General features: G+C 43.7%; 1 protein-coding gene across 22 annotated transcripts in view; it reads right to left on the reverse strand.

The window, feature by feature from the left end:
- Positions 1-674: 674 nt before the first annotated feature.
- Positions 675-18,291, reverse strand: part of svila (supervillin a) — a 76,169-nt gene continuing 58,552 nt past the window's right edge. For 10 of the 22 annotated variants that reach the window (XM_056364286.1, XM_056364287.1, XM_056364277.1 and 7 more), the window contains 25 exons: positions 17,502-17,582; positions 16,958-17,014; positions 16,291-16,456; positions 15,506-15,589; positions 15,107-15,133; positions 14,602-14,688; positions 13,010-13,187; positions 12,731-12,903; positions 11,684-11,839; positions 10,156-10,292; positions 8,907-9,054; positions 8,660-8,805; positions 8,294-8,469; positions 7,462-7,615; positions 7,096-7,375; positions 5,477-5,631; positions 5,272-5,377; positions 4,956-5,163; positions 4,722-4,855; positions 4,452-4,607; positions 3,607-3,750; positions 3,258-3,379; positions 2,825-2,980; positions 2,037-2,057; positions 675-1,629 (listed from right to left, as the gene is read on the reverse strand). In XM_056364286.1, the coding sequence (XP_056220261.1) occupies positions 1,543-1,629; positions 2,037-2,057; positions 2,825-2,980; positions 3,258-3,379; positions 3,607-3,750; positions 4,452-4,607; positions 4,722-4,855; positions 4,956-5,163; positions 5,272-5,377; positions 5,477-5,631; positions 7,096-7,375; positions 7,462-7,615; positions 8,294-8,469; positions 8,660-8,805; positions 8,907-9,054; positions 10,156-10,292; positions 11,684-11,839; positions 12,731-12,903; positions 13,010-13,187; positions 14,602-14,688; positions 15,107-15,133; positions 15,506-15,589; positions 16,291-16,456; positions 16,958-17,014; positions 17,502-17,582 (3,339 nt within the window). In that variant the 3' untranslated portion in view covers positions 675-1,542. The remainder of the gene's footprint in view (positions 1,630-2,036; positions 2,058-2,824; positions 2,981-3,257; positions 3,380-3,606; positions 3,751-4,451; positions 4,608-4,721; positions 4,856-4,955; positions 5,164-5,271; positions 5,378-5,476; positions 5,632-7,095; positions 7,376-7,461; positions 7,616-8,293; positions 8,470-8,659; positions 8,806-8,906; positions 9,055-10,155; positions 10,293-11,683; positions 11,840-12,730; positions 12,904-13,009; positions 13,188-14,601; positions 14,689-15,106; positions 15,134-15,505; positions 15,590-16,290; positions 16,457-16,957; positions 17,015-17,501; positions 17,583-18,291) is intronic. The other 12 variants (XM_056364279.1, XM_056364273.1, XM_056364271.1 and 9 more) reach the window with 8 other exon arrangements.

The raw sequence follows: 18,291 nt of genomic DNA on the forward strand, positions 1-18,291 counted from the left end.
TGATCATCTATTGATCTTTCAAAATTGTATTTCAGCCCCTGAGTAGGAACGACTGAGCAACTGCTGATCTGTTTCTGTGCACGTTCTATTTATTCAACAGTGCACCATAGAAGAAGAAAGTGGTCTGCGTGTAAATTTGAATTAAGAATATTTGTGCAAACACAGTCTGCTCAGTGTTACTGACACTGGCAGTGATCTAATATGAGTCAAATAAGCCTGACTGAGTGTAACTGATCTGAGTATCTGCAACAGTCGTGTCGTCAGTCTGCAGATGTTAGTGCTATACTGCCCTCTACTGGCTGATCAACGTATTCATATTATGGACGCCACTTCGTTTAATTTAATTAAAGTTGATATATTTTATTTAATATTTATTTCTATTTTTTTATTTCTATGTCATTATTTTACTATTATTCCACCTCATTTTGCATTAATGTCTTTATGTTCATTTTATGTGAAGCAGCTGGTGCATGTAATTTCTCTGTGCTGCATTTCCTGTATGAAAGGTACCATACAAAGAAAGGTTATTATTTTTATTATTATACAGTGGTTAAAGCTGTGAATCAAACTTAAATATTATTTAACTCAATAAGTGATGCAACTTTTGTGCAGAGTTCGACATTAACAGAACCGTAATCTGTATGTTAGATGAAGACAAAACAAAGGGCAACAAGTTTTCAGATCTTCAACTTTCAGGGTTTATTTCTCTAGTAGCTCTTCATATCACAAAAGTCTTCAAAATGCAGACTATGATCTGTATATAAACTGTACACAAAGCAAGGCACTATACACTGTGGGACTTAAAAATCAAATACATTTCATCATCACTCCATCTTTGCCTTTAATCTGTATCCTTTCTTCTATCTGAAATATTAACGACACTAAACGCATCAAAAAAAAAGAGAAAAAAAAAAACTGCATCGTTTGATTTGTAAATGGCAAATGGTGAATTGTACAGCAAGACAGATCCAGTATTTATCAACATGACACCAACCTCCTCAACATTCATTATACACTTTATTCTATTTATTTTAGTTCAGTGAATATTCATGAAGCTTTTAAAAAATCCTATGTAGATTTGATATAAATATAAATTATTTGAACTGCATAAACATACATACAGGAGTAGCAGAGAGTGTAAAGTGGAGTGTGTTGAACGGGCTGACAGGCCTGCTCCCACTCGCCCACACTGTAAGGGCACTGGCTGTCCTGTGTATTGTACATATGTACAAACATTAACAGAGTGTACATTTAAACAAGCTCTGTTTTCACTCAGAGGTGCATCTGCCGACATTTGTCTCCTACTGACAAAAACACCGACACAAAAAGCAGATGAGAAAGAAATCTGCGGCACGAGAAAGCTGGCACACCTCTCGCCCGCTGATCATCTCTAACACGACTTTGTAACTCCTCCCGTGCTTTTTCATCCCTCCATTAACTCAGGAGTCGCTACCCCTGAGCCTCAGTTGTGTGCAGGCGGAAATAAAAGAGGAGACAAAACAACATCTCGGTGGCTTAAGTCCATCTCTCTGTTCCAGCCGTTTAGAAAAGTCCTTTGGCTTTCTTCAAGTTCACCTGTTTCCAGACGGGCAAACCCCCGTACTCCTCTCTGTTCATCTCCAGGGCTTTCTGTGGGACCAGTCATGCACACAATCAGCATGAAGCACCAGCAGTCACATGGTTTAGTTTACCATACAAACTTCAAACCAGCAAATCCTGCTGCCGGTACGGTGAGGAATGAGTAACCTCTGAGAACACACTCATGCATCAGTGAGATTAAAAACACAAACTCCATTCTTCTACTCCAGTAAAATAAGCTCCGTTTCCAGTTTGATCAAAGACCTCATATTTCCAGGATTCAGTGTGGTGTCCACACCGACTCCAAGACTGTGAGTGAACAGCATGCTGCGCAAATGAGGACTTAGGTGTTTTAGATGTTTCAAGTGAAGCAGAGCTGAGAGGAAAATAGATTATGAGTCGAATAAGAGTGAGGATGCTGTGCAACGAGTCATCCATGCTCAACTCAGACCACTCACCTTCCCATAAGCCCCTACACCCTGGAGGGTCGAATGAATAAAGTAGATGAGTTCACGAAGAGACAAGAGGATGGAGAAAATATGGCAGAGCATAAGATTGCGGATAGAAAAGCAAAAGAGAGGGATGAACGAAGAGAGAAATGAACAGGCAGAAAGATCAACAGAGAAAAGTCAGGATGAACATTTATACAGAATATTCCAGACTGATGGAAAACACCTTAATATTTATCAACTATTAAAAACACATCAGTGAGCCACACTGTTCCCTGTGTGACATGTTCCTTCATTACTAAGGAGAATGCACGCACCCCCCCCCCCCCCCCCACACACACAGTTATTTTTACTCTGGTGCTGGAAATACTCACTACAGCATCAGATTCATTGTTAAGAATTATAATAATAAAATTATTATATTCGTGATCCTTTTTTAAGATTCACATCTCCAGTAGGAACCAGCGGGTTTGAGGCTGAGAGCCACAGACAGAGCAGGAAAGTCAGAGGGTGGTTGTTTTTTTTGTCTTTGGAGATTTGGTTAAAAAGCTGCTGCATGTTCAAAATATTTCCATTTAAATTGTGTTCATCACAATTTAATACCAACATGTGTATCTGCTCCTTTAGGTTCTGTGTTGCCAGAATTACAATAAGCTACATTTACACATTAAAATAATAAGTAACATCTACATTTAAATATAAATGATTTTTTGGATGTTTGACATACAGTGATTTTACTGATGGTGATATTTATATTGATTGTGTTGGTTACAGTGACATGAGTGACAGTCTCCTACCTCAAAGTCCTCATCGGACAGGTAGACCTCCAGGCGAAGAGGGTCGACTCCCTCAGGCAGCGGCCGGGCCAGAAGGTCTGCCAGGGGGTACGTGGTTTTACACAGCCGGGCCAACACATCCTCCACCAGGATAATCTGGTTACACACCTCTGCCTCCTGAGAGCACACACACACACACACACACACACACACACACACACACACACACACACACAGCACTGTCAATATAACTTCAATGCAAAAAGAACCCAGAGAGTTGGATATTAAATAACAAATTTAATTTGTAAAATCAATAATGGATAATGGCTTTACACAGTAAAGTGCACATATTTCAGTAAGTGAGAGTGCACTGATGGCTACACTGTGAGCAGCACTGTTTCATATCAGATGATGTAGCTGGGAGTAATCAGATAAAATGATCTGATCCTCTCACCCTCTCAGTGATCTCAGCGATGTCCTCTCTGTGCTCCCAGCTGGGGAACATGTTGGTGAAGGTGAGCGGCTCCAGACCAGCGTGGATCAGATAGGATTTAGGGGGCTTCTTCTCATTCTTTTCTAATAATAAAATTAAATTAAATTAAATTAAATTAAACAACAGTAGGTATTTGGTTCTGAAGCAGCACATCAGGATTTCCTTTTTTTTTTGCCCATACTGGTGTGACTAATGCTGCGGATGTTCTCCCAGTCCTCACATAAAGCGGTTGAAGAAGGAACAACTAAAATGTTACAACAGAATTTGTGACTTGTATGTGTCTAGAAATAAAAAGAATGAAGTGGACTACCTCTGCAGTACTGCAGCACAGTCTCCATGGCACACTTCCTGTCAGAGTCCCAGCGGATTCGGGCCGAGCCGGTGCTTTCGCTGTCCTGAGGCCACCAGCCCTGCCACAGGTAAACCTCATGGTGGTTGTCCACCAGGAACAGGGCTGAACACAGGAGAGTGGAAACAAGATGATTCCACCTTAATTACAGAGGTCAATATTTTCCTTTTTCAGAGTCCTTCACAAACGTGCACTCTAAAGCTAAGAGAAAAATAACATTTTCTCCAGGTTTGTGCTCTTGAAGTTTTTGGTGAGGTGGCCTCCCAGCATTTATTCAAGTTGCTAGATCAACATTAGAGCTGAAGCAATTACTCTATTATTATCATTATTATCATCATTATTATATATATGTTATCCATTCTCTGATTCCAGCCAATCCAATGTGAGGATTTGTTGCTTTTTTATGTTACTATAACCTGATTAATTTGGGATTTTATCATAAAGGTTCATGGAAAATGCTTTGAAAAAGTTTTTGTATAATTTATTTTTGGAAACATTTCAGGGGAACAACAGCTGAAAATATACTTTCCCAATGACAAACATATTTACTTTTCATTTAATTAGGGAAAGTCGTCAGTATCGTTTCCAAACCAAGAATATTTGGTCTCAACTTTAACCTGTCATCACTCAGTATAGTGAATACAAATGAATAGATTTCACATTAAGGTTCATGTTTTGTACTGATGGGTAAACTGGCCAATTTATCAAAACACTGGGGCTGATAGATTAAAGCCAGGGTTATGAAATGGGTGTAGACATGTGGTGTGCGTGTGTGTGTGTGTGTGTGTGTGTGTGTGTGTGTGTACCTGGCTGTGAGGCTGCATAAAGGTCCTCCTGCAGGAAGGGCATGGAGTTGACCTCCTTGGGGTCTCTGGCAGGGTAGAGGAACTCCACAGCTGCAAACTCACCTGAGCTGCTGCTCAGCTGGTAGAGACGAGGCGTGAAGTTGAACCTGCCTGGGTCTGAAGGTCAAAGGTCAAAGATATGACACAAACAACTGCACTATTCACACCCTGCATCTGTTGAGCATATAGAAAAGGTAAGAGTCAGGTTTCACACACTCATATTTCCCCCACCTTGCAGCATGCAGTCGTACGCTTTCCTATCCCTCCTCCCAAGGGCTTCCCAGAATCCCATGGGCTCTGTTCCCTCGTCACATTCCCGGATGGTCACCTTGCTGCTGCTGTGGAGGCCCGTTTCCAGAGGACAGCTGCACAAAGACAAAGGTGTCACAGTGAGCGACATTGTTTCAGATCTCACGATTTCCTTTCGTTCTCTGTTGAATGGAGAGAGGAAAGTTTTCCGCTCACTGCTCTTTGATCTTGTTGGCGGCGGTGCGTGCAACCTCCCGTGTGTGTGCCTGAGTCTTGCAGCCGTGCCACAGGTAGATGAGGGCTTGGCTGACGCTCAGCAGCACCATGGAGACTCTGGAGCGCAGGCTGCTGCAGTGACAGGCCACCTCCAGCAAGTGGCCCTCCACCTCCACCTCTCCCCGCACGCAGTACAGACGCCAGTCATCTGAGGAAAGACAGTGTTTACAGTAACTGATGTGGAAAATACAGAGCTCCTGTGGATGGTTTGTTTTTCCTGAGCAGTGACGGCGTTGAAGTAACAATCTGCTCTTACTCTGTGAGTTTTCCTCCTCCTCTTCTCTCTTCCCTGAGTGGACCACCATCCCTCCCTTGAAGCACTGCAGGAAGCATGGAGGCTCTTTACCCTGCTGGACCTGAACCTGGAGGAAGAGGAGGTGAAACAGGAGGAGAAACAGGAGGAGTCAGGCTGTCTGCACACACAGAAAACACACAGAGTAAACAGACTTTGTGTACAGCACCTGCGCTCCTCGCTCTTCGTCCAGCTCCACCGTCATCAGTGCCGATGTTCCTTTCTCGCTCACGGTGGAGTTGCGGCCCTGCCAGAAGAAGTAGCAGCACTTCTCCTTCCCGGCCCCCGCCGTCCTCAGCTGCTCCGGGTTCTGTCTCTTCCCAACTGATTGTTACAAAGACACTAATGAAGGAGTGTGACGGAAAACTATGAAATGTTGCAAGTTGCTAGCACCTTTTGCAATGGTCACTGTGATCTGCTGCAAGACCTGACTAATGGATGCATGCATTTTGTGTCTCCATGCATCTAGTGTAAATCCACTAAAATCAATTCCTCCACATTTATACAACTGGAATTAAGTTGAGACACCTTCATAAGCAAATATTAAACTATATTAATCTTAGGGGCGCCTTTTTTAATGATTTGAGCACATGGAGCAAGTTCAGTTTGGGTGTGTCCAAATCCAGCTTTGCTATTTTAACAGTGGAGAAAATGGTTGCATTGTTCATAAGGGTTGGTCTCTTAATCAATAATGGGTGTGTTTTGGGCTCAACATGCAATAAACCGATCAGAGTGCAATCTCCCATTCCCTTTTAAAAGCCAGGCGTGGCTGCACCTTGGCGGATTGCTATTATAATGGAGAATTTGCCAGTAGTTCCCTAAGAGGAAGCAGATCTGCTCCTGTGCAAAGTGAAAGCATGTGAGCAGATTGTCTACAGTAACAGAAGGATTCCACCACACAGGCCCGGCTGCAAACTATTAGACAGAGGGTACAATGCATGCTTTTGCACCCTCTGTTGAAATTTGAATAATAAATGCGGTTATATCAAGTTAAAACCGACCACTCTGATGTATGTAGAGGTGTGTGTGGTTATAGTGTAGCCTGGTGATTTAATGAGGGGTGAACACAGTCAACAGTCAAGCCTTATGGTGCTGCAATTTTGTCAGGATGCGCCCTTAAGATAACAGTGGAATACTGTTTGTTGGTCAATTGCACAATTACTTTGCACTGCCTCAAGATACAGCAGCAACGTGCCAGACCACACCTCACCAGTGTTTTTTATTTTAGTCAGTTCACAGCAAAATATTACTGTACCATATGACCGCTAACTGGCTACTTTTTCTCCCTTTTTGGTTACAGTAATTGTGATAATATGGCCTGTAGTGGCACGTCTACCCACATCTGTGGGCATTTGGCTGGAGGAGGATTGGTGTCTACATCAAAGATGTGCTCTGAAATTCTTGGATGTTCTCAGAGTGAGTCAGAGGTATTTCAGAGAGAGATATGTTGACAAGATCTACAGTCTCCCACACATAACCCAAGATCACGTAGTATCTGTGGTTTCTGCAAAATGCTCGTGATCTTATTAGTGGTGTATTCAGTCTAAACATCAAGTTGTTGTTCTGCAGCCTTGGATACTCTACAAGTGTAAACAGAGGAACACTTTCTGCACCACGGCATCAAATGAAAATGTTCTGAGTGTCATTTGTATCATTTCATGCACATTTACCACAGTTCAGTCTAACACGTCCTGCCAGAGTTTAGAATCTAAAATAAAGTTCTGTGGGTTAGAGTCACATACTCTACGTGAAAGTGTCCCAGTTATACAGCAGGAAATCGATACTGACCTGCAGCGCTGACCATGTACTTCCACTTCACCACGTAGGTGTCGCCTTCGTGGAACTGGCCGATGCTCTGGCGCGGCAGGCGGCTGTAGTCGAACTCCAGGATGTGCCACACCTCCACCGCCAGAGTGCTGATCTCATAGCTCCGCCAATCCTCCGCCTCCACCAGGCCGTAGCCCCGCCCCACATTGAACCCATCCAGTTTGGTGCAGACAGGCGCCTGATGGAGGGGCAGCATCAGGGAGGCGTCATACGCCCGGGGCTGATCGGAGGTGGACTGCTCCTGGGGGTGGAGATGAGATGTATAATCCTCTCTGACACATCACTGACAGGATTAGGACTTTTACGTGATGAGGTACTTCCTGATACCTTTTGATCCGTCATGTGGTCGTTGGTGTTTTTTGTGGGGCTGGGGGTTTTCCTCGAGTCGCTCCAGTCCAGGAACTTCTCTTTGAATAGAGTGGTTTCATTGTGCTGAGTCAGTCTGCCGAACACGGCCCAGTCTGGTCGACCCTGGCCTTTCCTACAGGTGGAGAGGACACAGTTCATCAATGACACAATGAAAATGTTCTCCATACACTGTTGTAGTAATAGTCTCTGGTATTCAGTTCAACCTGTGGGCCAGGGCCCACTGGTGGGCCGTGAATATATTGCAAGTGGGCCGACAAATCAATTGCAAAACAGTACAATTCTGGTGAAAAGATGTAATAATATATATTCAAAGAAATAAAAAAAAATATAAAATAATGTTTTTAAACATTTGAAAACGAAATGATCTGAAAAAACATTACAAATGTTTAAAAACTAATTCCACTGTTTCCTATATATTCCACTTTTCCTGTGTTGATCCATAAGAAGATATATTTGTGGTTTCAAGAAGCAGAAACCATCTCAGTGTAGTGTGCATTTCTCTGTGGACTGAGCGCTTTGATACTTTCTCAGTATTAATATAGAACCCAGACCTGCTTTACAATCAATCAACACATAGAAATCTCATATACGGGACCTTTAGGGCCTATAACTGTGATAAGCCAATTACAGGAACTTTCATGTTGTCGCTGGCTAGACCACATCGTATACTTGTTTGCTATCTCAGTCTGACTGCGCGCTAAAAGATTAAATCCATGGCAAAAACTGTAGAATGAAAATAGATAGAATAGAATCATGTGTCTGAGCTGCAGCGTGCACAGTGTTTCCATACTTGGGTATGAGTGGATTGCACTCTCCCGGGTCGAGCGGGTTGATGTCGCAGTTGGTGTAGTCGAAGGTGCCGTTCCACAGGTGCTTGGCCAGCTGAAAGGCCACCTTCCTCTGTGCCAGCGTCACTTCCTTCCCGTGCCAAATGTACATCTCACTGCCGAAGTCAAACACCAAAACCTGCACAGAGAGAGAGAGAGAGAGAGAGAGAGAGAGAGAGAGAGAGAGAGAGAGAGAGGTTTTACAAGCCAACAGTAGCAGCTGCTACATTGTTTTTTTTTCTTTTTTGACCACTGGGGGGAACCAAGTTAAACATAAAACTTCAAAAACATGTCAGCAGGGAAAAAAAGACTAATTCAGGTTGTCTGACCTCTTTGGGGTTGAGCAAGGAACAGCGAGGCATCTTGGCCCAAAAGTCATCATCTGGGACCAGTTTGTCATCCATCAGGCGGTAAATACAGTTCGTCTCCACAATGGCGCCTTCATACAGCTCATCTTCATCTGGGGTTCCTGCAGCTGCAAAAGGAAAGAGACGAGGTCACCACATTACAGCGCTTCAGGGACTGTTTCTTTCCTCCAGCTTCAGACAGCGTCCGATATGAATATGAATCACTTACACTGATAATTTGACTGTCCTCCCAGAATCTTCCAGAACTCCTTGGCAGGGTGGCTGTTTGTGCAGATGCCCTCCTCGATGACCTGAACGTAGTTGGCCCGACAACCCAAATCTCTCTTGCTCTGGATGAAATTGGCCAACTCTGAAGCCTGGAAGAAAGAAAGAAAAACTTATTGTGAATAAGTTCCTGTTGAATGAAAAAAAAAAAAAACACAGGTTCTCTGTTGAAATGGTTGATGAGCTGTTTACACTTGGCAAAAACATAACGAACACATTATAATGATTTTTAAGTTCATTTCTTAGACATCATTATGGAAGAAAAACTTGGTTCAACACTTTCTAAGATACAAAGAAAAGTCTGTTTAAACCATTTTATCAAACAGATTCATAATGAACTGAATTAAATGATGTGGGCCGCGGCTCAGTGCTTCCCTTTCTGTCGGATTGAGGTCAGCGCTCTGCTCAGTCAATCAAAGGTCAGCAGCCAGTCTGGGCTTTCAACAATAGCCTTGTTTTGTGTGAGTTTCCTGCAACAACCCCGCACACACACACACACACACACACACACACACACACACACACACACACACACACACACACACACACACACACACACACACACATATACCCCTACACCCCTTTTCGCTTCACACACTCCTTCCTTTGCTGCTGCCACTGCTGCTTCCTCCCACGGCTGTGTTGACATCCTGCACGTGAAGCCAGCCCGCCCCACGTAACAACATCCTCACTCCACGGCGTCGCTACGACTGAACTCAGGTTTTACTGAGACGAGCTCGTTCTGCCTCTGCGCCGGTGACAGTCAGAGCCGGAGGCATATTGTTTTCAGGTGGACACGATATCTCAGTAACACCTTCATGGAACTTCTTCAAAGGATGAACTGATTAGCTTTATGGTGGTCAAAAGGTCAAAGGTCAAGGTCATAGTATTGGCCTCATGAACGCAATATCTCTGTCATGCCTTGAAGGAATTTCTTTAAATTTGGAACAAAAGTTCGCCTGGACTCAAAGACGAACTGATTAGATTTTGGTGGTTGAAGGTCAAAGGTCAGTGTGACCTAACAAAACACTTTTTAGCTGGGGCGTCGAGTGGCGCATTGGTTTGAGCAGCCGGCCCGGTTCGAGTCCTGCATCAGACGACCCGTGTCATTCCCTCTATCTCTGCCTCCCCATTTCCTGTCTCTCTCTACTGTGCTGTCAATAAAGGCTTCTGTGTTTTGTGTTGGGACTAACCTTGTTCCTCTCGATGACGTTGGCGAACTCTCCGGTCCAGATGAAGCAGTGGTGCGGCGCGATGAGCAGGAAACAATCGCCGCTGTTCAGGGAGGACGCTCTGGGCTCCACCAGCCTGGTCTGGACGTGCCGTCGGCCTGGTTTTACATACAGACACGCAGACAGGTGGGCTCATCAGTGACAGCTCTGATTATCACTGTGTTATCATACTACGGGTGTCAGGGCAACAATGTGCCCGCCGTCGCCATTTGATCCTGTACATGTATGTAGATAAGTCTGCTTTGTCAAGTACACAGGGTTGTTTAGGAGCCTTGGTGGTTCAGGATCCCTCTGGCTCAACAGAAACCAGCAGAAGCTACTCTGCTACACTGCCGGGTTGGAGTCAGTTGACCTCCTAACAAAGCGGGTACCCCCCCCGGTGTAGTGCATTCGTTCTGGATTACACTCAGTGGGGTTTGGAGGAGAGGATCAGCCCGGGATAGCGTGAGGTGACCTAGGGAGAATGATTTAGAGCCACAGCTGTCACCAGCAGACTCGTGGAGGAGGTGCGAAGACACCGAAATAGACCGACTCGTCTCCCATTATAGATATCCTCTGGAAAGGAAAGGACGGCATCCTCCAGAGCTTTGTGTAAAACACTTGCTATTTGTTTTTCCATCCACTTGAGCAACTGAGTGGAAACACTACTAAACATACTGATTCACTGGCTGAATATTTCACACTTGACTCCATAAAACAAACAGCTAATTTAACAAATAGGAAAAAGGGGACAGAAGTTTTATATATCTTTCTGCTTGGCTAGCTCGATGCAGTAAATAAACTGAAACCTTAAGACTGGTTATTCAAAGAGGACGATTTTAAGGCAAAGTATTTCTTGGTAGAGCGTGATAACCTCTGAATGTTTTTTGTTCTGTCATCTGACAGCTGCCTGGACTCCCTGTTGTAATCCACTGGTTCCAGCTGGTGGGTTGAGGTCTAAAGGTTGACCATGGTGGTTTCTACATTACAGTTACATTTGTGAGCTGAAACTGAATGTTAGCACAGTAGTTAGCACCATATCCTCAAAGCAAGAAGGTCCTGGTGTCAAATGCACTGACATGCAGAATGGATGAATTGACCTTGACTTAAACGCCGGGGCCCACTGGTGGGGGCCGCGAATATGTTGCAAGTGGGCCGACCAATCATTCGCAAAACAGTACAATTCTGTTGAAAAGATGTAATAATATAAAAAAATGTTGGTTTGTTTTGGGAGGTTTTAAAACAAAATTATCTAATGATCAAATAAAAATTAAAAATGTTTAAAAATTCCTTTTTTACACTTTACACTTCTCCAGTGTTTTATTTGAAGTGTTGATCCATAAGAAGATGTATTTGTGGTTTAATGAACCAAAAACCACCTCAGTGTAGTTTTACATCTCCTCTCTCAGGCTTCTCTCTGACAAAAGGTCTGTATACTAAATATTCAGATGTTGTGAATTCAGGTGCACCTGTGTGTGTACAGCTGAGGAAGCTTCTCCATTCAACTGACCTTTGACCTGCAAGAGCATGAGCTTCTTGTACGGCACGGCACTGTTGTTGGACATCTGCTCGGAGATGTTGACGCTGCGCAGGTTGACGTTGCTGAAGTTCTCTTTGCTGGCGAGTCCAGCCAGAGCCACCTCAGAGAAGCCCGAGTTCTTATTCACTGCAGGGAACAGAACATAGCAGAACACAGAGAGAGGTCATCACACGGAACATTAAATCATTATGTTTAACGCTTATGTGTGGATAAGTAAAGAAGCAGCAGCCAGACACACACACACGACAATGAAGTTCTCTGCACGACAGCAATAAAAACTTAAACTGTCTCTGGAGTATTTGTTTCTGTCAGAGGAGGGGAAGGAGGAAGCTGCATGACTTTGTCTTTGCAGGTTCTCTGACGTCACTCTCACCACGTGCACTAAGATTTTGAGGACTGCTCTGCACAATGACAGGAAACGGACTCCAGGACCCGGATCTGGTGTCAGATGTGGGTCAGTTAAAGTGCCAAAGTAGTTTGAGTGGGTTAATCCACAACATGGAGAGACTATTTATAGCGTGCATCATATCAGTGATGCTTCATTTAGTATCTGATTGATCGACATGTATGTTCTGCTGTTTATCTGTTCGCTGTAAAGGTGGGAGCCTTTCGCCTTTCTACCAATATTATAAAGACAAGACGAATCCAGGCGTTTATTACACTACAGGATCACAACTCGTCACAGGAAGGCAGACATGTTTGTTGTTGTATTTCTGCAGCATCACACCTATAAAAGACACTTCACAACACAGCACAGTCTGACAGGAAGGGGTAATGTTTGATTTCCTTTGATTTTCCTTTGGACCGGCCAGGACTGATTATTTGATGCCATAGACAAATTAGAACAACTTAAAGAGACTATAACGTACAAATTTCACTTCAACATTCAAGGTTTAATAGTGGAACGTGAACAATTATACTGAATATGTGCAAATTTAGAGGCAATTTTGTCACATGTAGTGTCCCTGAGTATTTTCATCTCATGTTTTCTCCAGCTCCTCATCCTCTCTCACTCACTCTTCTCAGCCTTCATCCTCTTGCTCTCCAGCAGCCCCACGTTCAGCCTCTGCTCTGTGTACTCGTGTCTGATGTCTTCCCTGGCGGCGAGCATCTTCAGAGGGTTCCTGGACGCTTGGACGTTGCGCGCCGGGCGCACCGCTCGCTTGTGCTGCACCATCTCCGAGGTCAGCCTGGGAGGGGAGGGGGAGGGTCAAGATTAACAGGAAAGGGCTTCATAATGATGTCTTAGTCAGGGTTATTGTTACTTCAAACCGACGTCCGGCAGTGAAAACTTACTTTGGCACCTGCGGACCGAAGATGGCGTCAAAGTCGTCGTCTATCTCCACCCTGTTGACGATGGAGGGCAGCTCCTCCACGTGGCGGTAGAACTTGGAGAAAGTCTCATCTTCCAGGGTCATCACCTCCTTCACCTTCTTCTCCGTCACTGTGATGGTAGCTTCTGGAAGTCCACACACTGGGAGGGGAGAAGACATGGCTGCGTGAGGATCACACCACAGAATATAATCTTAGTCATGTTTGCACAGGCTTTGACAAATGTACTGCTAATGAATAAATTTACAAATTTACATTGTAACTTTTCATCATTAAGACAACTTAACATGTTTTGCCAACATACCTCTGTCACCTGACCCGTGGGCCCCATGAAGAAAACTTAACATAAAGCTAGTAAAAGTCTGTTCTGTGCATGCATAAAGAAACATAAAAATTATAATCCTCTTCACTTATATTAATAAGTAAAAAACTAATTTTTGATACGATCTGTGCCTGATTCACAGGAAATGACAGATGCATGTACTGGACACAATGTGGAAGACAAAAGCTGGTGCATACACACATTTGAATATAATAGGGAAGACATGTGGAGGCGCAGCTGTTGTTGACTTCCCCACTGAAGGCCTGTTTACGACGCAGGCTGGTCAATACACATCATCATGAATGGGACTCAGACGTAACTATCTGTTGTGTAAATGTTCCATACGGGTTTTATTCAGCACCACAGTGACTGCACGATGTTTGGTGTCTGACGGATGAGAGGGAGCTTTGAGTTCAAAGTGTTGATACAAAGGAGAAAGTGATTTTTGCTCTCATCATTGATCGATTTAAAAACTTGTTGCCAGTGAAGCTTTAATTAATGACGCTCCTCTTCAAATAACAAATCCCAATAAGCTTTCTTATCAATTCCTTTATTAAATGTTATTACAGAGCAACTGCTGCCTATATCATATCATCCAACAGGGAACATGTATGGAATGACAAGAGACTAATTTGGACGTCTTGTTAATTAGGGTTTGTGTGGTCTATAAATATTGTTTGTTTTTCCTTCTTTTGAACCTCCTTTAAACGGGCTCTTTCAGTGTTTCCTGGTTTATTAAAAAAATTCATTTTCTTTGTACATCAGAGAAGATATTAAAGCAATACATTTGCAAAACCTTTAATCTGTGCACGGTGAAGTGATACGGCAATGTTCCTCTGTGACTCTGGCACCTATTCAGGAATGAGACCATCATGTTAAACGGCCATTAAATTTGCGTAAGGAGGTGCATGTCGGCAGTAACCACAGGTTTCAACAAATCAACCAGGACTGAAATCTAACAGACTCAAAGTAGGAAAATACTGAATGCCCGGACTAATCTCTAAAGAATCACAGTGAACTGCAGAATACTGGACTTAATGCAAGTTTGGTTTCTGTTATTACATCAGATAAGAATGAGATGTCATTACATGAATCTATATCTAATTACAAGTTTATAAAGTGGCTCCAGTTTCACATTATGTGAACAGTGTGACAGGTCTGAGTCCTCACTCTGTGACTGAGTACGGAGCCGTGGCCTGATGAGCTTATGCACCGCACGCTGAGCAAGACTCACCTTTACTGTTGAGCTTTCCCAGGAACGACTCCAGCTTATCCAGCTTCATGTCTGACTCCAGGTTCAGATCTGGTATGGCCTTGATCTCTGCACAACCACACAGACACACACACACACACACACACACACACACACACACGCCATAAATTTACATCACGTTTCATCTCAGCACGGATCTCCTCTCTGAACAGGCGGGCTGAGCTTCTGTTGTTTATAGAGCCATCGATGCTGATGTTGGTGTTTCTACGATGACTGAGCATGATGAACAGTCACAATCACGTTAATGTGAACACAGTCACAAGCGTTGACTATGACTTCTTATTCTGCTATTCAGACTCATGCATATTCATCAAAGTCAACATGGTTTAGATTCTATTAGGCTTTGGAAGCTAATAGAAGTCTCACAGCAACATCAGCCACTTTAGCGTTGATGATATTGGTGGTTTTGGTGGTGATGATGAATTGTGCATACAGTGCAACACACACAAAAAAAGTAGGTATACACCTTCAGTATCAGACACCTCCTCCATGTCTTTTGAAAGAGAAACAAAAGGAGTCAGTTACACAGAGTCCAAATGAGATTGGGACCAGAGTCAATTAAAAAGACTGTGAATTTAACAGCAGTGAACAAACTGTCAACTCAGTGGCTCAGGATCAGAAATGATATAACACAGGAACCCAGCTGAGGATGTAACAAAGTCATATAATTAAGTCTAAATCAGATTGGTGCAGCAGCTGAGCTCTCCAGCTAAATGAGATAAACAGCTCTAAGTGATACGAGGTAATCGGAGGACACGGGAGTGTAGAAGAGAGAGGCAGAAAATAACATTACAGTATAACAGAAGATGTATAAAAATAGTGTAAAGCAGAATAAATGAGCGAGACAGCTGGGGAAGGAACCCACCTTCCTGTGGTTTGGAGATGGCCGGGCTGCTGTTCTTAGGTTTGGATGGGACCGGAGACTGGAGGGCAGAGGGAGAGGCCAAGCCTGAAGCGGGAACACAGACAAGCATGAGCATCCAATCACCTACACAGCATGACATGGTTACACACCATCATTGTCAATTGATGAAATGTCCAAAGAGTTATTTACTTTTTTCCCCTCAGAGTTTCGTTTCATTAGAAGATTAGTCGTCACTGTATGAGAACTGTTACCGACAGACTTTCAGTATCACCAGTATAACACAGTTAACCACATTGAAGTTGTGGCTGTAAAACTGCAGTGAGCTGAGACACTAAAATGCTCCACTACAACATCAAGTACTTTCAAATACTTTCTTTATGTTTGTTACTATGGGCGAACTCTTACACATTAATTACACTTTAAATCAGAACCACTGTTAACAAAAATTATCGATTGGAGCAGTGTCCAGGGTTTCTTTACTGCATGTAGGAATTTTGCAGATTAACAGTAGAAAACAATGACTGGAACTTACAGCTGTAAAACATGAGCCTAAAAAGCATCCGGAGCTACAGAAGCACCGTCTGTGATGCCTTAAAATAGTTACATGCATCCTTCCTATTCCATTCTCCATTAGTCGTACCTGCTAATAGGGAACAACTTCAACCATTAAACCAGTGTCTGCCTCTCTGCGGTGTAACCATTTAATGCATTTCAGTGTGTTTGCGTAAGAGCTGGGGAAAGAGAAGTGTGTTGAAGTGGGGTGTGTGTTGAGTTCGCCCTCTGACCTTTCTTCACCATGCGCGCAGCCACAGTGAACTGGGTGGAGTCGTTGGCGGCTCCGTGGCCTTTGGTCTTCCACGCCTCCTCCTGGGCCACTATCAGCTGCTTCCTCTCCTGGATGGACATGTGAGCCTCGATCCTCTGGCACTCCATCTCCGCCTCAGCTATTCTCTACGGAGAGAGAGAAGAGAAGATGCTGAACACTTCTGACAGGAGGTTAAGGGAATGATCTACATTAGGATACCTGTACACTGTAATGCAGCCTCAATTTGTGATGTTTGATGCATTCCAGGAGCCGCTCTGTCAGGGCCACATTCACAAACAGACAACATAGCCAAGCAAAAACAAGGATACCAAAGGGGGGGGGGTAATTAATGAACATGAAGCACATTAATCCTACCCTCACACTGGAAACAAGCCTTTTACCTTCACCTGCAGGAAAATGATTCTGCAGGATGCAACAAGCCTGTGAGGGCAGATGTTTCTCTCAGTAAACAAGCTTTAGAAATATTTTAGTGTCACATGAAGTTAAAATGGGTTAATACAGTGACAATTTCCTTCAGTAACTGCCACTCATTTTGTTTTCACTTAGAGAAACTTTGCTCAGTGTGGGGGGGGGGGGGGTATTCGCGAGAGCACTTCACACAGTATCCACAGGGCTGGCTGAGTCACCTTCCGTCTCCAGGGGTGTTTCTCATCCACCTGCACGGGTCTGGGAGATCTGGTGGCCTTCACAACCAGAGGATGAGGAAGAGGAAGGTAAGAGAGGATGAAGATCATGAGATAAGTATGAAGAAAATAAGACAGCAGCTGTATATGGTGGGAAAAAGTCCACAAGCTAGAAGCTGCAGGGGCTGCCATGCTGCTCAGAGGCAAAGTGATGAAGCTTTGGGGCGGGGGTAAATATTTAGTGGTATAAAACAACAAAGGGCTGCAGAGCACTTGTAATCATGATGTGCTTTTGCCAAAATTGTTTAAAGCTACAACTGAAGGAGTAGAAAGAATTTAAAGATAGAGATGTAGATATTTGTGGTGAAACAGTGAAACTTGCTCAATGTACATTTTACAGATTCTCAATCAAATGATTAAGTTGCCTGTTCAAACAATAGGGTTTGTGATTTGTATATGGATTTCAGAGCTTAGTGAAGTAGGCTGGGGGGGGGGGGGGGGGGGGGGGGGGGCGATGCAGGCAGAAAGCTCTGGTGCAACTTCATACCTGGCTGGCTGAGTCATCAGGGGAAGGGGTTTGGAAAGGAGGCTCAGGAGCAGCAGAGAAAGTAGAAGCAAAGACTGGCTCCTATACAGGCCGCAGATAGAGGAAACACGCACGTACACACACGCACGCACGCACACACACACGCACACACACGCACACAGGACATCATCAAGAGTACAGCAGCTGTAGAGCCGTGGCAGGGATTTCTTCACAAATACTGAGGTCATGGGAAAGAGGAACCTCACCCAAGTAAGAGAGTTCATTAAGATGGTTATTAAAGGGTCAAACACGGAGCTCAGTTTACCAGTAATGTTTAGGGTGGAAAACAAGAAGCTTTGTCAAGTCTGAAGAAATAGCCTTTAATGTCATTCAGGTTATCTCAGTCTGTGTTCCACACCAGGGACGTGGAGTTTGAGGGATGTGGGTGTTTACCGAACAGGGAGGATCTCATGAAAGACACTACTGAGGTTTATTATTTTGTGAGTGTAGCATCACTGTTTTTGGAGCCTGACACGAACGAGGGAGTACGAATCAAGATAACCGAGCCTGTGCTGTTCCCACTTTTACCATTTCTTTTTTTTTTTTTTTTTTTTTTATCTATTTCAAAAAAACAGCAGCCTGAAGGACCGAATCAGCTCTTCAAAAAAAAAATCTAAACCTTACGGCCATATGGTCCAAATGTTGTTTTAAAGCCTCCTACAGCCCCAAGCATCTAATGTGAGTAAAGAAAACTACATGTATTTTAAAATCATATCACTTGAGTTTTTTGGCCACTTGAGGGCAGCAAAAA

Source organism: Seriola aureovittata, chromosome 20 (genome assembly GCF_021018895.1).
Source record: "Seriola aureovittata isolate HTS-2021-v1 ecotype China chromosome 20, ASM2101889v1, whole genome shotgun sequence".
Taxonomy (NCBI): domain Eukaryota; kingdom Metazoa; phylum Chordata; class Actinopteri; order Carangiformes; family Carangidae; genus Seriola; species Seriola aureovittata.